Genomic DNA, 25,154 nt, shown 5'->3' with positions numbered 1-25,154 from the left:
TTGTAAGTGTGAGAAATCACAGACACAGGAAAGCTGTTCTGATTCTTTGCTGGGTTTATAAGGAAGTAGGAAGTCATTACAATTCCTAACAAAGAATGCTTTCCTGTAGGGAAATTTGAATTATTTAAACCTAATCTTATTTGTGTAAGGTAATACACTAAAACACTTAATATATAATGTTTTTACTCTTGTTTTGAAGAAAACGTTTGTCTTTGATTGTATACTTTTTAGAAACTAATATTATCTTTGTTCGTTATTGTATGAACGATAAAATATTATTTACATATATTTTTTTAATAATTGCATGTATAAGATTAGATAAATCTTAAGTCACTTAATAATAAAAAATATTTTAAGAAAACTAAAAAACACTTTCATAGAAAATTCAACTAAAAAATGGAAAATAAATTTTTATAAATTTGAATTAAAAATAGTGTAAGAAAATAATATTTTAAAAATAGTTTAAAAAGCGTGGGGTGCTTTTCAAGACATTTATAACCATTATTGATAACAAGCACCCCACGCTTTTTAAACTATTTTTAAAATATTATTTTCTTACACTATTTTTAATTCAAATTTAAAAAAAAATATTTTTCATTTTTTAGTTTGATTTTCTATGAAAGCGTATTGTTTTAGTTTTCTTAAAATATTATTAATCTTTCATTTTTTATGTTGAATTTTCTGTAGAAGCCCATTTTTCAGTTTTTTAAAACTATTATTTATTTTTTTAAGTATTATTTTTTAAATCAGTAACTTATGCGTTAGATGAGTAAATTAAGTGCCTGCTGCCTTCCTTGGATAAGATTGGCGGTTCTCAGGTTCCCTCTTCGAAAATTTTATCTTAATTACAGTCGGTAACTTATGCGAGAAATAGGTGATCGGCGCGCGCGGTAATTTTTTCCTTTATTGGTCTTGACGCAGACTCTACCGGGTCCCGGGAAAACAAAAAACACTAATCCTGATTATCCTAGTAAGGATAACGGGTCAAACTGTTTAAAATATTGAATTGTCATCGGCCCTTAATAAGTATGGCAAATTTCGAGTTAAAACGTCGTTTTAAAGGGGGTCAAAATCATGTTCAAAGATTCCGTTACATACTAACATACTTACATACGTCTGAAGCTAATAAAAGAGAATTAAAATCAACATTTTCGACAGCACTCTTGAAACTTATTCAATGTAATTGTTTTGCTGGGGAATGTTTTTTTTCGGGTGTTTAAAATGAATGAGAGTTTCTGTTCAAGATGATTAAGTTATCTTTTGTTTGATTAAATTTCGGCAGAAATTGTTTAAGAAATTGGAAAACCTGAAATTGTGAGAACACTTTCAGAAAATATTAAACTAGCAGTATTAAAAATAATAGGCGTTTTATATTATACAAGAACGTTAATTGGAAGGAATGATTACACTATGCAACAAGGTTTTTTTTGTTTCATTAGATTTACAGTATGTAATTATTTTTGCCACCTTAAACTATGGAAAATATTGAAATAAAATTGTTCTATCACATCAAGTTTAATAGTGAAAAGCACATATTGACGTCACTTAAAATTACCTATATAATCAGATACATAACTTGTTATTCTACATTAAAAATACCTTTTATTGGAACAACAGGCTTTGCTCATATACTCCGTAGTGTTAGTATTCTTCTCGTGTCTCCAGCAGCAATCTACAAGCTTGGCTAGCTCCCCTCTACCCTGGCAACGCCTCTCGTATTCTGCTTTTCTTAATGGAATCTTTCACCGTGTTCCTCACTTACTGAAGCATAGTTATCAGGAATTAACTTAAATGGGAGTGTAAAAAAATAATTTTCAATGACATTGCAACCTAGTTTGCGATAAGCATCAGCATCTGATAAATGTTTTCATTAAAATCGGGTGTTTTGTGAGTGTTGGGATTTTTTTTTGTGACGTCAACAAAAACCAACCGTGCATTTTAATCAAAAAGATTCGAGGATCGATTAAAAAGTAGGATCACTGATAACAAATAAATTTCCTTATATCAGGACCGATGAAAATACCTTCTTTAAATTTGGCTTCATTTAGTATAGGAAATTTTTGTAATTTTTGTTCTGGGACGTGATATGTAAATGTTAATATGTTTTCTGTTGTTTTCTAAACATACCTAATACAAATCACCACCCGGAAGTCAGAGAATTTTTTAACGTTGCATAGTTTCATTTTTGTTGCTGACCAATAAGAGATATTCTAGATATATGTAGAATAACTACCTGACTATAAGATTAGTAATAATTTTTCAAACAATTCTTGGCATCCAAACATAAGATAGGTCAAGACTGTATCGTATTCATTTTAAGCTTATAGTTTATTACAAGTACTTACTGTACGCCATTCTCATTTTCTAGGGACAATTTCTACAAAATAACTTTAAGGCTATATAAAAGTTATAGACTATTGAAGAAGGCAGTAGCTCACAGATTTCGTTTAAGATATTTAAGAAAGAAGAAAGGTTATGACTTCGAATATGCCATTGATCAATGATTGTATGAATGAATGATAAAATCAATGTTACACTAAGAAAATATGTGAAAAGATTAGGATAAGGCTAAAATAATGTCAAGATCAAATACAAAACTGATTAATTGACTCTCTGTTAATAAGTCAAAAGTTTTATTAAATTATCCCAAAGAAAACAAATCCGTAAGCCCCTTACAATATCTATATAAAAGTTATTTGTAACTTGCCGGGTATTTTTTTTCTAAAAACAAAACTGAAAATAGTTTTTTTGCGAAGTTGGAGATGTTTTTTAATTGGTTTTTAGCCACACATGCTCCTGAAACTTCGTGGCTATTAAATTTGTTTAGTTTTGATAAAATAACTACGGAAAATACGAAGAAACATGAACTCATGTGATAAATGTCTGTATGTTTATTTATATGTCACTTTCCTGAGAGAACATATATATATATAAAAGGTGGCAAACGAGCAGACGCCTACTTGGTGGGCAGTAGTGACCTCCGGCCATGGATTACTGTAACATAGATCTTGCGGATGCGTTGCCATCCTTGCTTGTTGAGGAAAAAGGACGGGTGGGAATAGGGAAAGGCCATCCGGCTCTCTCACTCATCGAACGAAACTAAAGGCTACTTCACGCCGATCTTCAGTGAGACGGTTGTAGTTCGGAGTTCGAGCCAGCCCATGTTCGAGCCGTAGTAACTTGACCACAGCTAGGCTCTATCACCTAAAAAATAATATATGTAGTATTAAGTGGTTTAAAACACAACATATGCAGATGAATAGATATGTTTATATGATACATACGTTTATTTCTTCTTGAACGTTCAACGCGCGTTAGATAGGGTCCCCTTAAATCTACACCTGGGTCGCAAGTCCCAGGCGCTGTTGAAGCTCCTCTCCCTGCAACGCGATGGACCCAGCACCCTCAAGGCAAATCCATGGTACGTTGAGAAGTTTCCTCTCTAATCTTTTTACCATAAAATATACATGATTTTTTTAGATTTTTCTGTATAAGCAATTTTTTTTATCAAAATAGTCATTATTTTTTCTATAAAAAGAACTTCTGTTATTTTTATTTATAAAAAAATCTAATTGGCAGACAACAAGAGATCACTAAGACAATCTCTCAGCATTCCATGGATTCACCATGAGGGTGCCGGGTACATCGCGTTGCAGGGAGAGGAACTTCAGCGTTTATATCTTGATTTTTTATATATTCAAATGAATATTTTATTAAGAAATACATTTCAATTACATAAAAATACATTTGAATGTACGAACAAATTCTTACCTTTCTAAGTTAGGTCAATCAAAAAAAATACTATTTACAGTTTTTTTATTTAGTTTTTAAATATATATAAACATATATATAATTTGAAATTATAAATCTAGGTTTCCTCACGATGTTTTCCTACAGCCTCTGTCAGTGGTGTCTACATAATCTTTGACAGTACATTATACTATGAAAAATCACATTGGTAGGTAGGTTTCGAACCCGCTAACTCGTGCACGAGTGGCGGGCCTTTAACCTCTAGGCCACCACGACTTAAAATAATATATGTTATGCATCAAAGTAATAAATGTATCTTATGTTTTATGAAAGATGAAAAGTTTTAACAAATACAGTTAGTTATTTAAATATTAAATAACATTGCAATGTAAGGATCTATGATATAAGAAATCATTTTATTTATCCGTAATCTAAGTATACTTCTATATTATTGATTTTTCAGGATGTATTATGACCTTTAAAAAGAATTTATTCTGTTACTATTTCTATTATTAGAAAGAATTACTACTACTAAGTGTCATTAATTCCAAAAATCTGTTTGTCATTAACAGAAAGACATATAAAAAACCTGTAAAACAGACTTAAAGTTTGCTTTATGAACTCATTAGCATATTTTTTATTAAATATTTTGCTTGTCATTTAAGTAATTAGCAAAATCAGTATGACCCGCTTTTGAACAAATTAAATTTTTTCTCGCTTTTGAACTCGTTTATGGAGTAAAGCCTTTTCAAGCTACAGTAATTTGTAGAATTCTAGACTCCTTATACGAGGTATATCTTGAAGGAGAAGCAAATAAAGGATTTAAAGCGGTTAAGTGCATCGGTGCGTGGATAATACGCGCCTAAGACGTATTACTTAAACTCCCTCTTTCTCTCTCGTATTTGTTTTTACACACACATACATATGTGTAAAAATACATATATGAATTACATTTAAATGCAACTAATATATTTTCGGATATACTACGCTGATTTTATTATTTTAGAACTACATAATCCCGACGTTTCGGTTACTTTTCACCAACCGTGATCACGGGCAGACGAGATGTGAATATCTGTCAGTCGGTCCTTGTTATTTATCACCTACCGCCATCGATTTCTTAATTTTCTGGCGCACCGCTCTGGATGCCGGCAGAATGCGCTTACGGTGTCACGAGGTCCTGCGGTGTGGTCACAGACATGGGATTTTATATTTTTAAGGAGGATCCCAGGTGTTGGATAGATTCAAAATAATAAAATACGCGTAGTATATCCGAAAATATATAAGTTTCATTTAAATGAATAAAACTCGCGAAAGTCTTAGATCTCTAGAAATGATTTATATGGATGACATTGTTGAAATTCTAGTTGATAACTGTTATTGCAGAACAATGTGTATCTGTTATCTAAAAACAACAAAATATCAAAAGGAAATTTATTTTAAATATTGCTACAGCTTTCCATAACCTGCCATCAATCATTTTCTGGAATAATTTCTTGCATGCCCAAACAATCGCACGAAAGTTAAATCGATGTACTCGTATAGTTCGTGTTTAATAAAAAAACTTTTGTTCGTTTTATACAGTATAGAATTTTCTCTGTTAAATTGTTAATATTATAATGAGTGTTATATAGAGTGCGTTTCACAGACAGCTAGAGTGCTAGGAATACTACTATACTTACTTATATGAATATTATAATAAAAATTACATAATTAAAACTTATAGTTTATACCTAATATTAAATGATTGACGCGGTGTTAGGATAGCAATCATTTTCTATCTTATGTTGCGTCAGGAATCTCCTGGTTCAGACGGTCATGTGTTCGTTACGCGGAGTCAGAAATATTCAGTCAGTCAGTCTATTGTCAGTCATACTATTTTGTTGCCCGACGATGTTCGTTTAATTTTTAATACATTGCTCGTACGTAACATGAGTCATATACTTTTATTTCAATGTGTATTTGCTATAATTTTAGACATGTTTAATTATTTTATTTCATTAAAAACGTATTATTTCTCAATATTATCGTTTAACGTGAATACCTCGGGTAGTTTAACAAACATGTGTTTAATAACGTGCCAATATACATACATTAGAAGTTTATTTAGTCAAAATCATTTTCGTGTTTTCAACGATAAGGGCCGTTAAGTAGTACTTAACCTGACACGCCATATTTAACGTGAATAAATAGTTATGGTTACTTGATATAATATATCGATAAAAAAATACTAAAATTTTTTTGTTAGTATTGATAACATTATATTATGAGCAATTCGTTTAATAAAACTAATTCAAACGGGAAACAAATAATTTCTTTATTTAAATCTTTACTATTTCATTGGTCAAATTAATAATTAAGTAATAGTTACTAGTTGGAAATAAACAGAAAAACATTGTTCTTCTGTCGGAATAGATAATGTTATTGTATATTGATTCATCAAAAACATTGCACAGATGTTTCTTTAAAAATAAATAACTAAAACCCTCATTTAAATCATTTATTTTTGCTCCCTACTACTTTCTCATTTAACTAAAAGAATTCCACTCATCTAGCCAGTGAGTTTGAGTGGGTGACTTAGCGTTTCTATGCATGATTATATTTTTGTTTGAATAAATAAATTGCAATCTCAAGAAGGAAACTATTATTAAAATAAGTCTCCTTATATATAATAATTGCCTTTTACAAATATTAAAGACATATTATCCCATTTTTTAACACGCTTTCAAGTGATTTCAGAACATATTTTCTATTACCATTGCAATTTTCTTTTAACACACAATAATACCAATGTAATATAGGTTTTATTTTATTGGCGATAGGGTTAATATTTCTGTGGACCACTCTCGCGTTACTTGGGTAAATTTTGTATTGAATAGAAATGGTATTGTCGTTTAGAGGATTTCTTTGCGTTTTATTTTAGAATATTTTCATGTTACTAAAGAATATTGTCGTCTCTTCACTCAGTTACTGGTATATTACAAGAAATAAAATAATTTAATATAATATCGTATTGGAACAATCGGACGTCTGATTATAAATTTAGTTACTTTTTGACTTTATTTAAAAGCGATATAGAATATTTAAAACCAATATCAAAATCAATATCAATAGACCGATTAATTAATTAATTTAAAAATTCACATTCCTAACGGGATTTTTTTTAATATGAATATATATATATCTTAAAACAAACAACATTTTCAAAAGATTTCTCTTATTTGTAATTTATAAAGCAAAGCATATTCGTTTTAAAATTGTCCAAAAGGTTTTTATAGATTTATATTAAATTAATTAAAAGTGTTACTGGATATTTAATACAGCGTCTCCAAAGGGAATAAATTTAGAACTTTGGTTCCTTGTTCGATTTAAGGACAAAATGTTGAGATAAGTTTTGTATAAAATAACAGCCCTTTATTTTTATGGCGTGGATTATGAACAATTATGTATTTGAATTGTTCTACTGAAACAAAATATATATGGTTAATTTTTAATACGTAATTCGTTTTAAGAAAAAATTTAAGGAAAAAAAAATCTAATATTTGAATTAACAATTACAACTCCTAATAATTATTTTTCAACTAGCAATCGCGCTAGAGTAAAATTTCTTAGTAATAAATTAAGATCATATAGGTACGGGTAACCATTATTATTTTATTTTATATTAATATCTAGATATCTCAAAACGCTGATAGTATTCATCTTATCTTTCTAAGTAATGAACTATTATATCCCTAACATATTAGTGCTCAGTCTAGACTTATAATACAAGACAGTTGGGCTGAACAAACAATAGGGTAAGCGGTTCAACAGAAATGTTTGCATGACTGGAACGAAGAGGAATTAATATATGCCGTATCATCAAAATTAATTTTAACCAACAAATCATATTAAATTATATATTTATTTCTATACTATATATACTATAAAAATATTTTTATAAGCATATCATATTTTTGTAATTGAATATGACTGAAGAAGAAATATCTTAATTTTTTTTTTTTTTTATAAAATGTCAGTAAAACTATACAATGTTAACGAAACTTGCAAAAATTTTATAACAAAACTAAATTCACCATATGTATATGAATTTTAATGTTAGTTCAATATAATATAACGACAGAATTACGTTTTATATTCATTAATATTTACATGAACTTTGACGTCAAAGCCATTTAAATTTTGGTGACGGGACTGAATTTCATTTAAAACTAATATCAGACAACAAAGGCTGGATATCTATATCGGGGAAAATTATTTTATTATGCAACAAAATTTTGTAAAGTAGGTACGCTGCAGTTAAATTTTTGTTTTATTCCGAGTATAAGAAATATTTTTCGTTGACATGTAACGTAAATTTTATAACATGGTAAAAGTTAAAATCTTGTAAGAATAACGGACCTTCAAAAATTTATTAGGACATTTTTCGTCCAACAAATAAAAAATTTGACATTGTCAGATACACCACAATTCCAGTGCGAATGAAGCCATAGCATAAAAACATTAGAATGTTATGAGAATTTATGATTTAAAGCTTTGAGATTTCTTTTTGAAAACAAAAATGCAATCTATTAAAAGATCACTTCTTCGATCCTACATTGATCTAACATTTTTCTGTCAATAATATACTATTTTTGTATAAAAATGTAATCAAACTATTTATTTTTAATAAAACATTTTTATATATCTTTATGTTATTTAAATTTCTTTTTACAAATCAAAGCATGACGTAAATAAAATTATGAGTATCTTTACGAATTCATTGATGACGGTTTTGAAGAAACGGAGACCTATAGAAGATCCCTTGAGGAACCAAACGTAACTGTTTTAGAAAGAAAGGCATCTCATTTGAATATAAATAGCTGATACCTTTTATATAAACAACCATTCCTCTGTAATACTAAGTTTCTATAAATAAAAACTAATTTTAATTTCTTACTCTGCATTTCATGATGAACTACATCAAATGCTTAGGAGATACAAAAATAGATAGAGAAAATTTACTAACATTTCGCCAACAGCCCACGTGCACGAAGATTGAAAATATTGGTAATGTGGTATCCATTTATATTTTCAAGGCGAAATAAGCAATCCTATGAAGATATTACGCGATATTGAAAATTCATTCAAATATTTATGATAGCGGAATAAATTGCTCTAAAATTTTTCACATTAATATATATAACATGTCATATAAATTTGAAATACTTGTGCAATTTTATAAATTTAAGGAAAGATCTGACTGAAGCGATTTATGGGATATGATTGATGAAATAAAGTATGGCGAATAGTCGCCAGACATGTTTTTAACGATAAGTTGGTATCAGGAGGAGCAGACTTTTATTAAAAGCCAATCCACCTATCTTACGGAGCCTTTGGTAAATTATATTAATTTAAATATATATATATATTATTATATATTATTATTTACAAGGACAATTTAATAGGAGATAACTTTACACCTAATATATGTAGGTATAAAGCTGATCGAAAAAATGGACATCAAAATAATTAATCTTCAAAACTCCTGACAAACATTTCAGAGGTTATAAATAGGATAGATTGTCGTAAATTATTGTTTGTTTGTGTGCAAGATTAGGACGTTGACCTTTTTGGTAGTACCTAATGAAATCTTATAAATATTTTAAGGAATCTTTAAGTGTTGAATCAGTAAATTTAATGAAGATAATGTAGGTTTTATCAATAGATTATTCTCCTTTCTGTGAAGAAAAATACTCTGGCTAGGGTTTTCGTAAATGCAACGAAGACAGTGGTATATTTTTTGTTTTCAACGTGAATTATTATCGTTATTCGTTTTAGAGAAGCAAAATTTTTCTATAAAAAGAGTTGACGCTTTTTCAGATAGTGGTTGATATGTGATATTTTTTTCTAAACTGCATTGGAAATTTTCAATGCTCATTGCGTCTTATTGGCGTGTCCTTTTTTTCCTAGCTTTAATTTCGTATATTTGATATTAAAATAATCATATCTGTTTAGTTTAAAGGAAAAACGAAGAGTCAATAAACGCTTATTACAATACATTATACCTAATTTTAATGAATTAAACTCGTCGTTATAAAAGGAATGTGTAAATTAAAATCGAAAAAAAAAATGAAAAAGAAATTCTTTGGAATATTAATTTTAGTTATTTCAGAAAATAGTACCAAGAAACATTGTAATATTTTAAACAAATTCTTTCACTGCATTTTATATTTAAATTAACCTTTATGACCCGGTTATTCCCACCTTATCCTACTAAGCATTATGCATTAGAAGTTAGCTCCAATATTGCGCAATTTCCTTCAATATTACCTTTATTCAGGTTATATTATACAAGCATATCTGAATTTAAAATATAAATTTATTCCTTAAAATATTGAATTTTAAATACTGGATAGCATTTTCGTTAACTTCACTTCTACGTAATCAATTAAAATTTTACGCATACGAAAATAAAGGTACGATTTTTTTGATTCAATATTTATATAATTCTTGGTTGAATAAAATAAAAATGAAACATTGGTAAAAATGTCAAAATATACATTATTAATTCAATGTTCACGTAAAAAAATACGTACAAGCTAATGTCATGCAACATTGTATGTGAATAGGTTCAGCCTGTTTTTATATTCATGGAATAACATATGAAAATTAAAATTTCAGATTCCTCGTAACTAGAAGCTTCGAATTTATAACAATATAAATAAACACAATGAAAATATATACTTATATATTTAGAGGGATATTTTTGATGCTGTAATCGTCTCAACTTAAACTTAGATACAAATTATGTGACATTTTACGAAATAAAGATGTATGAATTCATATAAAATTTATCTCACTAAGATAGTCATTCGAACGACTGATAAATAAGCAAATATTTTATTCTGTTCCTCACGTTATGTACGCTAGGCCCCAGTCACATATGTTACCCGCTCTAAAGGGACATGTGCTATTTATACAGAAAGGAAATTTATATACACCTTTCAGAAGCGAAATATGTTTCAATTAAATATATTTTATTCAGTTAGGTTCAGCATCTCATCTGTAGTTAAGAGGTAGGAATAAATCATAATCATCACATACATTTTGTATTTAAATGAAACTAGTATTTTTCGGATGAACTACGCGTGATTTATTTTTGTAAAAAAAAACTACATACTCCCGACGTTTCGGTTACTTTTCAGCAACCGTGATCAAAATACTAGTTTCATTTAAATGAATACTCGCGAAAATCTTAGATCTCATCATTTTGTATTTAATTTTTTAAGTAATATAAATAAACTGAAAATAGGGAAAATTATACGACAAATGGCAACACATATACATTTTCTAATGACACTATGAGGTTAATATACTTGAATAATAATTGAAATATTATTTTTTTTATTTAATTGTAGGAAAACAAATTCGAAGCTTAATTTAAATATAATTTCTGAAATTGAAAGACGAAATATGATATTTGTCATATAAATGATAAATATAAATTTATAATTAAAATTCATAGCTATGAGAATAAAACGAAGCAGTAGAATTAATTACTTCCCTGTTAGCTGATCTGTAGACAATTACTGGAACGCTGTTATTAGTTCAAAACTTCAAAGTGAATTTCTAGTAACTGGATGCTTGGTAATAAAGCCTTAGTGCGCTCAGGCTACACGTCTAAACAAGTAGAAAATAATTTTTGTATGAAAAGTAAGAAATTAAAATATAAGACTTTAAATAGTAGATAATATAATACTTTTTTTTGTAAGTAAATTTTTCTTTTCATTAATGTATTATACCGATGACTTTGATGACTTTGATTAAGTCTCAAAATATTACCAAAAAAATGTACAAATTGATCCATGTACAAATTGATCCATATATTTATGTGTAAATTTACTTATATGTGCGGTTTATTCAGTGAGAAAAACATTAACTATAACTTATAGAATAATAATATATAATTAAAAATATAACTTTTAAAATTATTACGACCTTCACAATCGCCTACATTCTATACACGTGTGGCATTTATAGGAATATATGCCAGTTGTTCATAAGCCTGAGTACACAAAGGGGCTATTTCAGTATTTTCCTATAACCCTGCCAGTTGAACTGGAATGTATTCAATAGAAACAATCTAAGAGCTAACAGAGCATCGATGAAAATTGAATTTAGCTTTGCGACAAAGCAAGATGAACGTTCGAAATTGATAGATTTTAAAAACCATAGCGTAGAAAAGAGATTCGAAAAACACGTATAATATCAACGAAATAGAACACAATCTAGTACTGTAATAATAAATTACCTCAAGAAGAACCTTGAACTGTAAAAGTACATCAAAAGAATCGAAATGATTATCTATTCTGCCTGAGTTCACTCAATGGGTTCAAATTACAGAGAAGTGTAGCCTCAAGGTTCTTCTACAATTATCACTGAACAGAAAATTACAGCCGTAGAATTCTTGAATTTCAAATTTAATGCTATCATTTTATAACTACACATATATACACATATTCTTCACTGTATTTATTCAGACTAAATTATTGAATTATTTAATACATACGAGTATACTTCGGATGGGTATTTTATCTAATTCATTATTTATTTTCCTATGCTTAATCGTATCATATACATGTTTAGATCGAAAACTTATTTTAAAAACTGTTGCTGTGGACCAAATTTATTTTAATTACTGAACAATATAGAGTGACTGTCATATTTTTTTATAATAAAGGGGGGGAAAACGAACAGACGGCCTACGTCATGGAGGTAGTACCGTCGCCCATGGACATCCGCAAAATAATTTTGCGGATGCATCGCCACCCTCGTTTGGGAAGAGAGAGAAGAAAGGTTGGGAAAAGGGTGGGAAAAAGGAAAAGGCAACCGGCTCTCTCACTTATCGGACGAAACGCGGCCATTAAAGACTGCTTCACGCTGACCTTCTGTTTGAGGGTGGTACTTCCCCGGTTGAGCCAGCCCATGTTCGGGCTGCAGCAATTTGACCACAGCTAGGCTCTACCACAACAAAATATACTTTATACTACAAATTAGTTATGAGTGAATTGTGTATAACTGTAAATCAATGAAGTACACTCTTGGAATCATGTTTGTGTAAGTAATAAATGTATTTTCCTTAATGACTTTACACAACTTCAAGTTCTATGTAGATGAAAATGTAAGTTTGTTTGTTTTAATTGTAAGGACCTATAAATAAGTCGACCATTATAGTGTCGTATTTCCATAATAGCCTTCATAAAACATAAAATATCTATTCTTTGGCTGACAAGGTTTGCTTACAAAATATATTAAAAGCAAACTTCCATGGAAAATAAACAAAACAAATCCATATATTAAACAATCGGAACAGATAAACTATAAATAGGATTAATATTTTAGATTCAGATATACGAATTAATCTTACTTCCTATTCCTTGTTACTTTCATAAAATGATTCAAGGTAAAAATAAGATATTTACTTCCACCTCTAAATATTTCGAATACAAACTTTAATGCAACTTGAAAGGGGAAATATTAAATTATATTTCCTTTGAAACTTCAGTATAGTGAGTTGTGACAAGTTTGAAAGAGACTTCGGTACGATTGTATTGCATACATTTGCTTTTTGGTCGTGTTTATGCAGGATGAGGCATCTACTGAATTGTGTTAACATTCTATTCTATATAAATATATATCATATTTATAATTGTATGTATATTATGTTTTTTAAATAATAATCGATCATGCAAAGTGCGGAAAAATGTTAGTTTTTCTTCATTATCTCCTAGAAATCATCCATTATATCCCAGCTCATTATTCCCGTGAAACACGGAGTATAAGAAAATCTATATGTAGAAAATTTACATCCCAGAAACATATCTGCCTCGCCCAAGATTATAAGATTATTTATAAATTTATTCCTATTAATCTATATAAATTATCGTTTTGGACTAATTTATACGTGATTGTAGTAAATATTGTCTCCTATATAAAATTATTTAAAGGATTTTTTTTGTATATCATATCCATATAATGAATAATGCTACTTCCGTTCGAGTCTTGGCACGTTCCTATCAGAAGCGTCGATTAAGCGTTCATCTCAAGAGAGGCACTCGTTGAATTTTAACCAATGCTAAATCTAGAAGAAACTAAAGTCTCAAAATCTTGAAATATATTTTAATTTGTGTTCGACGGAAATGAGAACTTGGATTCCTTTGTAAGAAAATGCATTATGACATGAAGTATGAAAGAAAATTCTGGTTTGATATTCACAGAACGAGCTGACTGTGAAGTGGGTAAGCAAAACTACGTTAAAGTGTGTTACGTTACATATTATAACTGAAATGTTACCTTGATATAATTATTTTAACATAAAAACGTAATTTACTAACATTTCGTTACTTCCAAGTTCTTGTGTAACAAATTATTTAAATTAAATCTGAATTATATCAGTACGTTAGCTGCACTGCTTCATAGTTTTATAAAATCATTAAGTAATTGAATATTCATAATGTGCATTCCTTAGTGACGCAACGCAAGATATTAATATTGCATTACTTTTGCTTCTTTCACGTCGAATATGTGATAAAATTTTTAAAAATATAAAAAAATTTTATATTTTTTTATAAAGAAATTATGTTTAAGGAATATCTGGTATTTTAAAACAAAAAGCCTTGAAACAAAAATGCTTTATAGACTCGAGTAAACCTTCGCGAGGAAAGTTTTCCAATAATAGTTGGTGGGCCGCTCTTCATAGCGGTAACAAGCAAGTTCATGGAAGAATAGCTTTGTTGTGGTTATTTTGTTAGCATAGTATAAAAGGTTTAAAATTTTTTTAAATTTTATTTATTTTAGGAATATAACAAGATTTTTAAGGTTTCAAGTAATAACTACGCCGTTCGATAAAAAAAATTCCCGCCAATGTGGACAGTTTAGTGTAAGTGAAATATTTGATAAGCTTTAAATAGTTAAAATTCTATAAATAATGTTATTATAAATATAAAAAGCCTTATGCCGGAATTGTCTACAAAAAAAAAAATTTCGGTATTTTTTTCCCACAAAAAGCAAATCATTTGCTTCCGACCTTCCTCGACGGGAATTTATGAATTTGGGAGATAAAAAATAATGAAACGGAATTTATTCGACGAAGAGGTACGAAATATATATATTTTTTACCAAAATAAATGTTTATACTTAATAGTATTTCAAGAGTAAGTATGTATAAATTATACACGTAAGCACTACTAATGAATTATATGAAACTTCACTTATAAGTCAGGCTGAAAATGTTCATATTTTTCATAAAAAAAAACATAGAGCAGTATATATTAATTTATTATATTTTAATTTAAAATGTTTATTTTTCTTATCACAAATTACATTATTAAGGTAGTTTGTTAAAGATTAGATTATACTTAGTTCTTAAATGTCACTTAAAGAAAATAGTTTTATCCATTAATATGTCTTTCTAAAAGAATTTTTTATTTATATATTAGTTTTATTTCTCATATTAAAATCATATATGCTATTGACATTACTTCCATGAGTTATATTTTTATTGTTCTTATTCCAAAAATACCCAATGTCTACGTTTATACCTAAGCATCAAAATATAGAAGACTAGTGGAAAATTAATCAAATCTTATAATTTTTAAATAACGCCCTGTCATCTTAGTCCTAACTCCTTCAACAATGTAACCCACAAATGGATCGACTTTCAAACTTACCTTTTTTATAAAAGACTTAAGATTTTGCTACCATTTTGTTTTTTGAAAACAATAGACTGAGCCTGATGTTGTGTTTAGAAGAGAACGATCTGTTATTAATTTTAGAAGTACTATGATAAATTGTTTATATTAAGAGCTATACACAGCCAGCGTTTTGATCTAGAGTATTAGTCACTTTGACGCCTCGAAAATTGTTACGTTGTTTCAAATTTTTATAATAAAATAGAGCTGTGTCGTTTAGTTAATGATAATGTCAGTATGAATGTACCGATTTATTAACAGAATTTATTAATAAATACAATGAAAGTGCTGTCAATGATAGATTTATACAAACCTAAATATACGGGTTCCCTCACGCAAATCCACTCACACATGCACGATAGTTAGCGCACGCACGCACACACATACGTACACCGTGTCTATGTGTTTGGATCATTACAACATAGATAAATGGCTTCTTTAAAATTATCGTTTGTCATAAACTATAAAAGTCAAACAATATAAAATAACTAAGCTAAAACAATAAACCAATGAAATCTAGATGAACATGAAGGTTTTTACGCTAAATAATGTTTAAATTTGGAAGCCTTTTATATCCAATGGCCCAGATGTTAAAACTATTTTTTTGCAAATGTATAGAAATGTTCATTGTATCTCATTGTAAGTGAATGTTAAATTCTTATAAAAAATAAAGTTCTTTATACCTAAATATGTCAAATAATTCTACCAAAACATTTAAATAATTCATTCGCATTACTGTTTAAAATAAGTAAAGCTCATTTGTTTGGGCACATAAGCTGTGGTACTAAATGATGGATTTATTTGAGTATTAATTTGAGGAAAATTAAAAAAAAAACCTGTAATAAATTATTCCTTGTAACTGATGGTGAAATCAAAAAAGTTATTTGTTTAGAATGTATAGTTATAAAAAAAATTGTGTTCAAATGACCGTTCCTCTTTCTAAGGCACGTTAACCAAAATTGTAAGTTTGTACACCGATCAATGTTAAAGATTTATAAAAATGTACTGATTTTTGCTACTCTTTGGTATAAAAACTATTGAACAAATTTTAATCAAACTTGCCAATGATGTAGCTTGGACGTGAGAATAACATATAGGGTCAATTTATCCAAAAATACCCTAAAGAACATTTCATACAGTTCTATGTCGTTTGAAGTCAAGAATATTTATAGATAATGCTGCCAGTTGGTAAAATATATTTTAGGTATACATTATTAATTTTTCTGTTAATCAAATTCTTAAGTCAATATGGACGAAGTCGAGGTCATAAGCTAGTGAAATATCCCATAAAATAATTCATTAAAACATAAATTTTAATATATCAAGGGAAAAATAATAAAATTATTTGTCTTGGTACTGCTGAAGTGCTTTCGAAAAGTCTTGAGCATTATTGACCTATATTGACCGGTATGGATGATTCGATGGTTAATATGAAAAGCAATTATTTAACCGATATAGGTCATATTGCAGTTTCCTTATCCTTTTTTTATAAAATTACAGCAATTGATGAATATACTCATAAAGTATTACTCGATTTTTTTTGTTTCAACACGAATCCAAGCAGACAAAAACAATTCAATTGATGTTGAGATATTTATCTATTATAATTTTAGTATACCTGGAATTTTTTGTACGTTTGATGTAATAATAAAATGACTTTTGAAATATTCGTCAGTTATTGCAATAAAATATGACACTTGTTAAATGGAATGGAATGTAATACATAGAATTCTCTTATAATAAACTCTGCAAATGCGGTCAGTCAAACAACCCATCTTTATTTTCTCTGAGAAAGAAAGTACATATCTCTATAGTAGAATTTTGTGAATAAAATTACAAAAAAATCTGTTTCATAGTACTCTATGTAGATCAAAATTGTTATTAATAAAGTATTTATTAAGGCATATTTCTGATATATAAAGCTTGAATTACAATCAATTGAATTCTTTATATTTTTTGAACTCCTGTATATAGCACCTATTAATTTGCCACGAATCCGGTTACAACCTACAATCAATCAACCCTATCGCTGTCAGGATTTCCAAAGTCGGAAAATGCCAACCGAAAGGAAAAAAGCGAAACTACATCCAACCATACGTTAACGTGATAAATGGAAATACAACTATTGTGAAATTTAGTAGCATTGTACAATGTGAAGGCATTCTTTTGAAAGGTCGCTTTGACCTGAATCCATGGAAGATATATCGTCCGTGGTGAATACTGTCTTTTTGATGAAGGTACTGTAATTGTTGGACATATAAAATTTAAGCAAATATTTGTAGATTTTTAAGATTAAGAGAACTTCATGAAATATCATTAATAGGAAAAAATATACGATTGTCGTTGAAAGCATAATTTAGTTAGATTTTTTTTATTATTTATTGATTTTTTTTTTCAAATCTAACTCAAATTTAGTTTTAGACTTACCTGAAATTGTAATTTTTCATTTATGTCAGCATAACTTACAATTTTGTATGTTAGCATAGTTACAATTTTGTATGTTAGCATACTTACAATTTTGTATGTTAGCATACTTACAATTAAAGATTCAAGTAAGTAAAAACGTATGTTAAGAAAAGTACAATTACTGACATATAAGAAGTCTGTCAATTTATATATGAAATTATTTTGTACTTAATGAGATCTAAGATTTCCGCGAGTTTTATTCATTTAAATGAAACTAGTATTTTTTCGGATAAACTACGCGTGATTTATTTTTGTAAAAAACTACATACTCCCGACGTTTCGGTTACTTTTCAGCAACCGAAAAAAAGAAAAAATACTCGTTTCATTTAAATTATTTTGAACTTTAAATGACTAATTGTGAAAACTACATATCGCCTTCTGTAATTGATTTATTATTTCAAGTTCAATAGTATAATAGGTGTCACTATGTTTAACATTAAGTGACAACAGACACATCGAGGAATGTATATACTATATGTGTGTGACAATGTCATCGTAGTTTGTTTTTATTACTTAAAAAAAACTAAGATGACATTGTCACATACATAAATATTTTGTAAGACATTTTATACGAGACATCTTTAGGATATAATCATGTGAACACAAACGTTTAAACTCTGACTGTGTTGAATTTCCTCAAAATGTAATACAGTTTTCGCATAACTGAAATATAAAATAAATAAAAATATTTTATTCGTGTGATTTTTTTTAAATTACAAATCATTAAATATTCAACAGGCATTGTTAAGAAACAATTGGAGCCTAAACAAACACTAAACCAAAGAAAATCCGTTGGTATTTTTTAAAACATTTTACCTCGCAGAATTTTTTAAAAGCTTTGCTACGAACAATCATCGGTTTTGTAAAAAAAAAATTTAATAGAATTCGAATGATTTTCGTATCAGCGCTTGTTCACGGGGACCATTGTTTTGGCTACTTTTATGCGGCTTAGTTAATCTCTTTTCCCATTTAATACCGACCTGGAAAAGATGGGTTTAGAGAATCAGATACAACAACGAATAAAAAGACATCTTTTTTTAATTAAAACTCCCTTTAATTTACTCTTCAATTTATCAAGTATTTTTAAACTATACGTCAAAATCATATACCGAAACAAATCCAGCACTTGCTCGGGTAATTTAATACAATTATAAAATAATATATAAATTATGTCTCGTCCATTCTACCCGACACTGGCAGAATATACTATGCACGTCTTTGAACAGACGAAGGACATATTTAAAACAACCAACCAACCAAAATAATATATTTATTAACGCGAAATCTTTGTTTTAGAATTATGCAATGCCGCTACGAAGATTCAGGCTTCATTCCGAGGTCATCAAGCTCGCAAGCAGACTCAGGTCGAGAAAACCCAGGAGCAGCAGGACAAGGTATGAACATTAAGGCCTTGCAGGTGTGAGCATATAATCCAGGCTATTTAAAGACATACATATATACGACAATAATTACTTTATTTTTATAGTCCTGTACTGTAAGTTATCAAAGCACCATTTTTATGTTTATTATATATATAATACATATTATAGGTTATATATATGTATTATGTACACTCAAATAATAGCAAGTTTAATAACAACAGATCATAAAAGTACAAGTACAATTTCTAAACGATAAATTAAACAATTGACCAAGTATTTATTTTTTTAATTTTCCATTAATTTTATTTATAATACTAGCTGTTTTCTAATAATACTTGTTTCGTCCATTAGGATTTTGTTTTATTATTTATATTAAGGAGAAAAAATTTAACTCTAAAATTAATGTAACTTAAGTTACTCCTAATTACATCAGCTATTTGATAGTGGAAATTCCATCTTAACAGACTAGTTCTCTTAGACATTAGTAGAAATAAACAGACAGACTGAAATTGTAAAATATATTCGTTGGTATCCTTACAGTATGCAATTAGTAAATAACGGTAAATTATTTTACTATAACATTGTCATTTATTTAAGGACCACATTTTTTTCACAGGAGGATATAGAAAAGATTGATTTGGCAGACCCTGAACTCAATAAAGCTGCGACCAAGATCCAAGCCTCGTTCCGGGGACACAAGGTTCGCAAGGATACAAACTAGAGTGTCCACGAGATCTTCTCTTAGCAAGAAAACCCTTTGTATTTATGGCTTAGAAAAAGGACCCGTGCACTTATCCGTAAATAATTTGATATTTTCTTCTAAATCATTGTATAATAATAACAGAAATGTTAGTATAAACACTTTAACAACTTTGAATACTTCGCATTCACTGCCAGCCGTTTCGGTTCATACATACAAAAGGTTTTTCATCATTGAGGTATCAGTAATCGAGTATTCTACGTCAATTGTCTACGCAAAATTAAAATCATATCTATAACCGATTATATTAGGTGATGTCAAGATGTGCATTATATAATTCTTTGGAATTACCTTATATAAATTATATGTATGTTATGTATTTGTTTTTTGCGTTTTTTTAATACGATATTGAATCTTGTATATTTAATTATTATGTAATTTTCGCTAAGATGTTTTTTTGTCCTTTTAGTACTCATTAAAATCACCGCGTTACATAACTTATAAATGTAATTCTACCCTCAGTAGTTAATTGACTTGTGATCAGGTTACTGAAGCGTAGAGAAGACGAGAATTGGATGATTATGAATTAATTATATATGTAGGTCAGTACTGTTTTTTCTAATACAGATTTTTTGGTCATCCTCATTAGTGCATTTATAATAATAATCTTGCTTAGAGCATTCCTAATACCAAAGATTTCTACCAAAAATAATTTTTATTTGATTGAATATTTTTCGCTTGACTTTTTTTATTAATATTATTTAAGTATTTTTTTTGTTTTATGTGATAAGTTTAATGATATAAATTTATTGTTATTATGTATAATTCAATAATCGCTTGTTAAAAACGTAGTCATAAGGAAGGTAGATTTAGAATGCTTATTTTGAACACGGTTGTATACTATTGATTTGTTACAGTTACAAAATATAAATTCATTTTGCGTATTTTTTTTTTGGGTACATTGAATTTCTTGTATATTGCCGGTTAAGTAAGTTATTGAATCATTTAAATAAATATATTCGCCTACATTTATATGTGTTTTATTTCATTTTATCCAAAAAAATAGTTATACTTATACATCGAACAAAGTACTATCCATCGCTAGTTCTAAATCACAAATGTATATCACAACGTTAAAAGTATGTCGGAGTTAATTAAATACTATATAATATGAAATTATTAATTATTACAAAAAATCGTGACAAGCACAAAGGTTGGTTTAATTATAAAGTGATGTTGTTCGTTACAATTTAATTCGACCCATGTCAATGTCAAAATGTAACAAAATTAACAGACAATATTAAGCCCGAATCCAACTCGTTATAAATAAACGAAACAAAATAAATTCATATTTATATCAAATTTATGTTGAAAATGTTAAATGTGGTATACCTTTTATATAAAGATTCTATATTATATTTCAAAGGCGACTTTTATAATAATTAATCCCGTTAAATAATTGCACAGAACCAAAATTAATTTAATGAATTTTACATTCGAATTGAGTACTAACTGTATGTTAACTTTTAGTTACGTAAAATTTTATTGTGTCATTAAATGATGAAGGGAAATAAGTAAAAACGAAGATTTATATTCTCTTCATCCATAATTTTTTTATAAAAGGCTTAAGTTTATTTCGCCTGTGAATATTCTTTAATCAATCATAGCTACCAATACCAGAAAAGTTATGTACCACTTATAGCTGTATAATATAATATTTAGGTGTTTGGTAATAACACTAAACAGATATATTACATCACTGTCTAAAGATTTAAAATAATAAAATCCGCTTACTATATCCGAAAAATATTAGTTTCATTTAAATGAATAAAACTCGCGAAAATCTTAGATCTCACACTTTATGCATCTCCTCGAGCGCAACCTTGATGTTCACGCCGACGGAGTCCAAATTAAAAATTACCTTATTTTCGAATTAAACAAAATTTACTAGAATGATATGGTGATCTGTCTGTCTCTGTCTGTCCGTGATCACGGTTGCTTAAAAGTAACCGAAACGTCGCGATAATATAGTTTTTTAAAATAATAAAATCCGCGTACTATATCCGAAAAATATTAGTTTCATTTAAATGTAGTGTGTTAAATATTGGCAGCGCCATCTGCCGGGTTGATTTGTGGATCTAAACCATCTGGGGTGCGTTCCAGACGTATACAAAAAATTACTCATATCGGTCCAGCCGTTAAGGAGTCCAGTGACATACACAAGGAGAGTAAGCAGAACTATACACATAGTCGAATATGCATATAAATATAATGCCATGGAATTATTTATAAAATTTAACCGTGTCTTAACTTTTGAACCCGGCCTTTGCTATTCTAGGCAACAAAAGCTTATTCCTATAACGAGTTCGACGTAAGTAGCGTAATGGGAAAGTTACCTGCATGATTGAATTTTATTAACGGATGTAGTCTCTAATTGACTTTGAACAGAATCACAAAGTTTCTACAGAATGTTTTAAACTGAATATATATTATGATAAATAAAATTACTTTATCGAAATAACTAACACCGTAGATAATACGGCTTGAAGTTATTATGGTTCTAATCTTTATGAAAATATAATTTATTCTTCGGCCTGCGATAATTTAAATGCAATTTGATTTTTCTTGGATTATTTCTGATTATCAAATCGGTGTTCCTTAGAGATTTACAAATTTTTGGATCATATCCATTCATTATTTTGTTCCTTGCGTCAAATAAAGTGAAGGTCTCGTATTTAATAGGAATGTCATAGTATCGATCCCTTTCCGTGTTTGTTACTATTCGATGCCCATTTGCATAATTATCTGCATTAGAAATAGAATTCGTATATTGTTCTGTCACGGAAATTCCATTATCTTGAGCTGATCTTTGTGATGAGGAATCAATATTAGAATTTCCGTTTCCATTATTCATATTTGGAAGTTCATCTTTCAGTGTTGGAGCAGTATTTACGTTGTCTTGCCTATATAACACGACATTGATATCCGGGTCTAAAAGGGTTTTTCATTAATGTAAGAATAAAGAATTAATGAGTAAAGAAAATTATAACAGTGTTATACAAACCATTTATAACGACTTCAATATCCGACGTGCTTTTAGATTCATCAGTGATGTCTTTGGATTCATCACTGTCTTTATCAATGTGGTTTTTTGAGATTTTACCTGCTGCTAATATTATATATTTTATTGTACTTGCTTCTTTAAGTTCACTATATTTTTCTTTATGTGTAGCAGATTTATTACTTTCTTCTTTTATAAGCACATCTACATCTGCTTCTTTATTTGATTTTGAGATTTCCTGTTTGAGATTATCAAATAATATAGAATCGTCTGAATACACACTCCCATTGACATTTATATCTTTATCTGTTGTCACTTCCTCATTTATTGTGTTATTATTTTTCATTTCATTTATATTAAGCTTCTTAGGGCTTTTTAGTTTACTTTGCTCGTAATTTTTATTATTTTCATCCTCAAATTTTATATTTTCGCAAATTCTCTGTTTATCGTCTTTTTGGTTTTTCGATGAAACAACTATAGGTTGGATTTGTTCATTTGGAGTTTTTTCACCAATTATGTTGTCTGTCGTCTCTAATTGTGTCACTATTTGATCCGTTATTGCATTTGGTTGGATGTGTTGATTTTGCGGCAGCGACAAAGACATATTAATTTCATGCTCAGCGTTTTGTGCTTTTGCTTGAGATATTTTTATTGGTGACTCGTAATTTGAAACATAGGGATTCAAAAAATTCTCAGATGGTTTATGGTAATTATTTAGCGCTGGTTTTGGATACTTTTTCCATTCTTTAGGGATTGTTTCTAAAACCTAAAATTACATCAACGTTCATTATAAGTTTTTAGAGAAATTCTCGTTTAAACTAAACAACAAACTTACAACACCGAACACATTTATTTTCGTTAAATGAAAACAAAAGAAAAAAACACAATAAGTCTTCATTATACCGACAAGAAAAGTAAGTGAAACAGTAATGACTGTAAAGTTTGTTTAAAATCTATAGCAGCAAAGCTATACGGTTTAAAAATATTTTATAAACAATAACTAAATTAATTTTATATGCATTATACGATGTTAGCATTATGTCTACAAAAATTATGTTCGACAATATATTTCAAAATTATACGAGTCATTAATATAAAGTTTTTCGTTCAGATTTAAAGATATCACGTTAGGAATCTTCTTACTTTCTATTCCATTAAAAATATTATAAAAAACTATTTAATAAGATTATAAAGTAATATTATCATGGTATAAATACTCCCAGATATATAATTTTATTATTTTGTGCCAACAAACATTTACTGAGGACTGAGTTGTATAGAAACAAAATATCGACTAATTTAAAAACGTTTACAAGTAAGGCGTAAATAAAATTAATTTATTAAGATTTATTGATTGATTGAACGTTTAACGAATATTGTTTTTAAGGGACTAAAACATATGCAATCAAATTTTATAGGGTGTGTTTTACTTCCAGACGAAGTTCCAGGAAAACTTACTTATATATATTATAATAAGAATTAGGTACATTTTAAAAGTTATAACCTATAAGTAAGACCACACAATTGCCCCGATGTGAGTTCAGCAATGTGATTTTGCCAATTGCTTGTGTTGTGTCATGAATAATCTGGTTCGCGAGGTAAGTTGTTCGTTCCGCGGAGCCAGCAACGTCAGTCGTAATATGACAATTTATACATACAACAGTGTTACTATGGCGATGTTCGTTTAATTTCTAATAAGTGTACATAGCACTCAAATGTAAATTAAAACGTAGGAATTTTTAAAGAAATAAACAATTTAAATATAGCAAATTCAATTCAAACAAATAGAATGATAATTTATATTTTTTTGGAAGAAAACTTTATAGAAGACATTTGCAAGATGACAGTGGATTTTAGGTCAACAATGAGAATAATTAATAACTCCATTAAATAAACTTTATAAAAGTGTATTATTTTTAAAAACATATAATTTTTCGTCACTATAAGACATTGCTACCTTGCCTACGGTTGATGTATTACGTCTAAAAGCCGTCAAGAAAATTGATAACTTTTATATCAATGTTATGTTCTTTTAAGTTGTCTGTGAGAATCTATTAACCTAC

The 25,154-nt window shown here is 28.6% G+C and overlaps 1 protein-coding gene and 1 long non-coding RNA gene across 2 annotated transcripts in view; one reads left to right on the top strand and one right to left on the bottom strand.

Moving 5' to 3' along the window:
- Positions 1-21,060, top strand: part of LOC116775538 (transcriptional regulator ATRX) — a 106,983-nt gene extending 85,923 nt beyond the window's left edge. The window contains exons 4-5 of the mRNA XM_061525134.1: positions 19,245-19,342; positions 19,947-21,060. Of these exons, the coding sequence (XP_061381118.1) occupies positions 19,245-19,342; positions 19,947-20,051 (203 nt within the window). The 3' untranslated portion in view covers positions 20,052-21,060. The remainder of the gene's footprint in view (positions 1-19,244; positions 19,343-19,946) is intronic.
- On the bottom strand, positions 19,203-23,309 carry LOC133319736 (uncharacterized). Its single transcript, XR_009753253.1, has 3 exons — positions 23,095-23,309; positions 22,427-23,021; positions 19,203-19,385 (listed from the first exon to the last, which is right to left on the bottom strand). It is a non-coding gene; the product is annotated as an uncharacterized LOC133319736 (long non-coding RNA).
- Between the last annotated feature and the right edge of the window lie 1,845 nt (positions 23,310-25,154).

This window comes from Danaus plexippus, chromosome 27 (genome assembly GCF_018135715.1).
Source record: "Danaus plexippus chromosome 27, MEX_DaPlex, whole genome shotgun sequence".
NCBI lineage: Eukaryota > Metazoa > Arthropoda > Insecta > Lepidoptera > Nymphalidae > Danaus > Danaus plexippus.
Note: the sequence above shows the minus strand (reverse complement) of the source record. Positions and strands in the feature narration are given on the sequence as shown.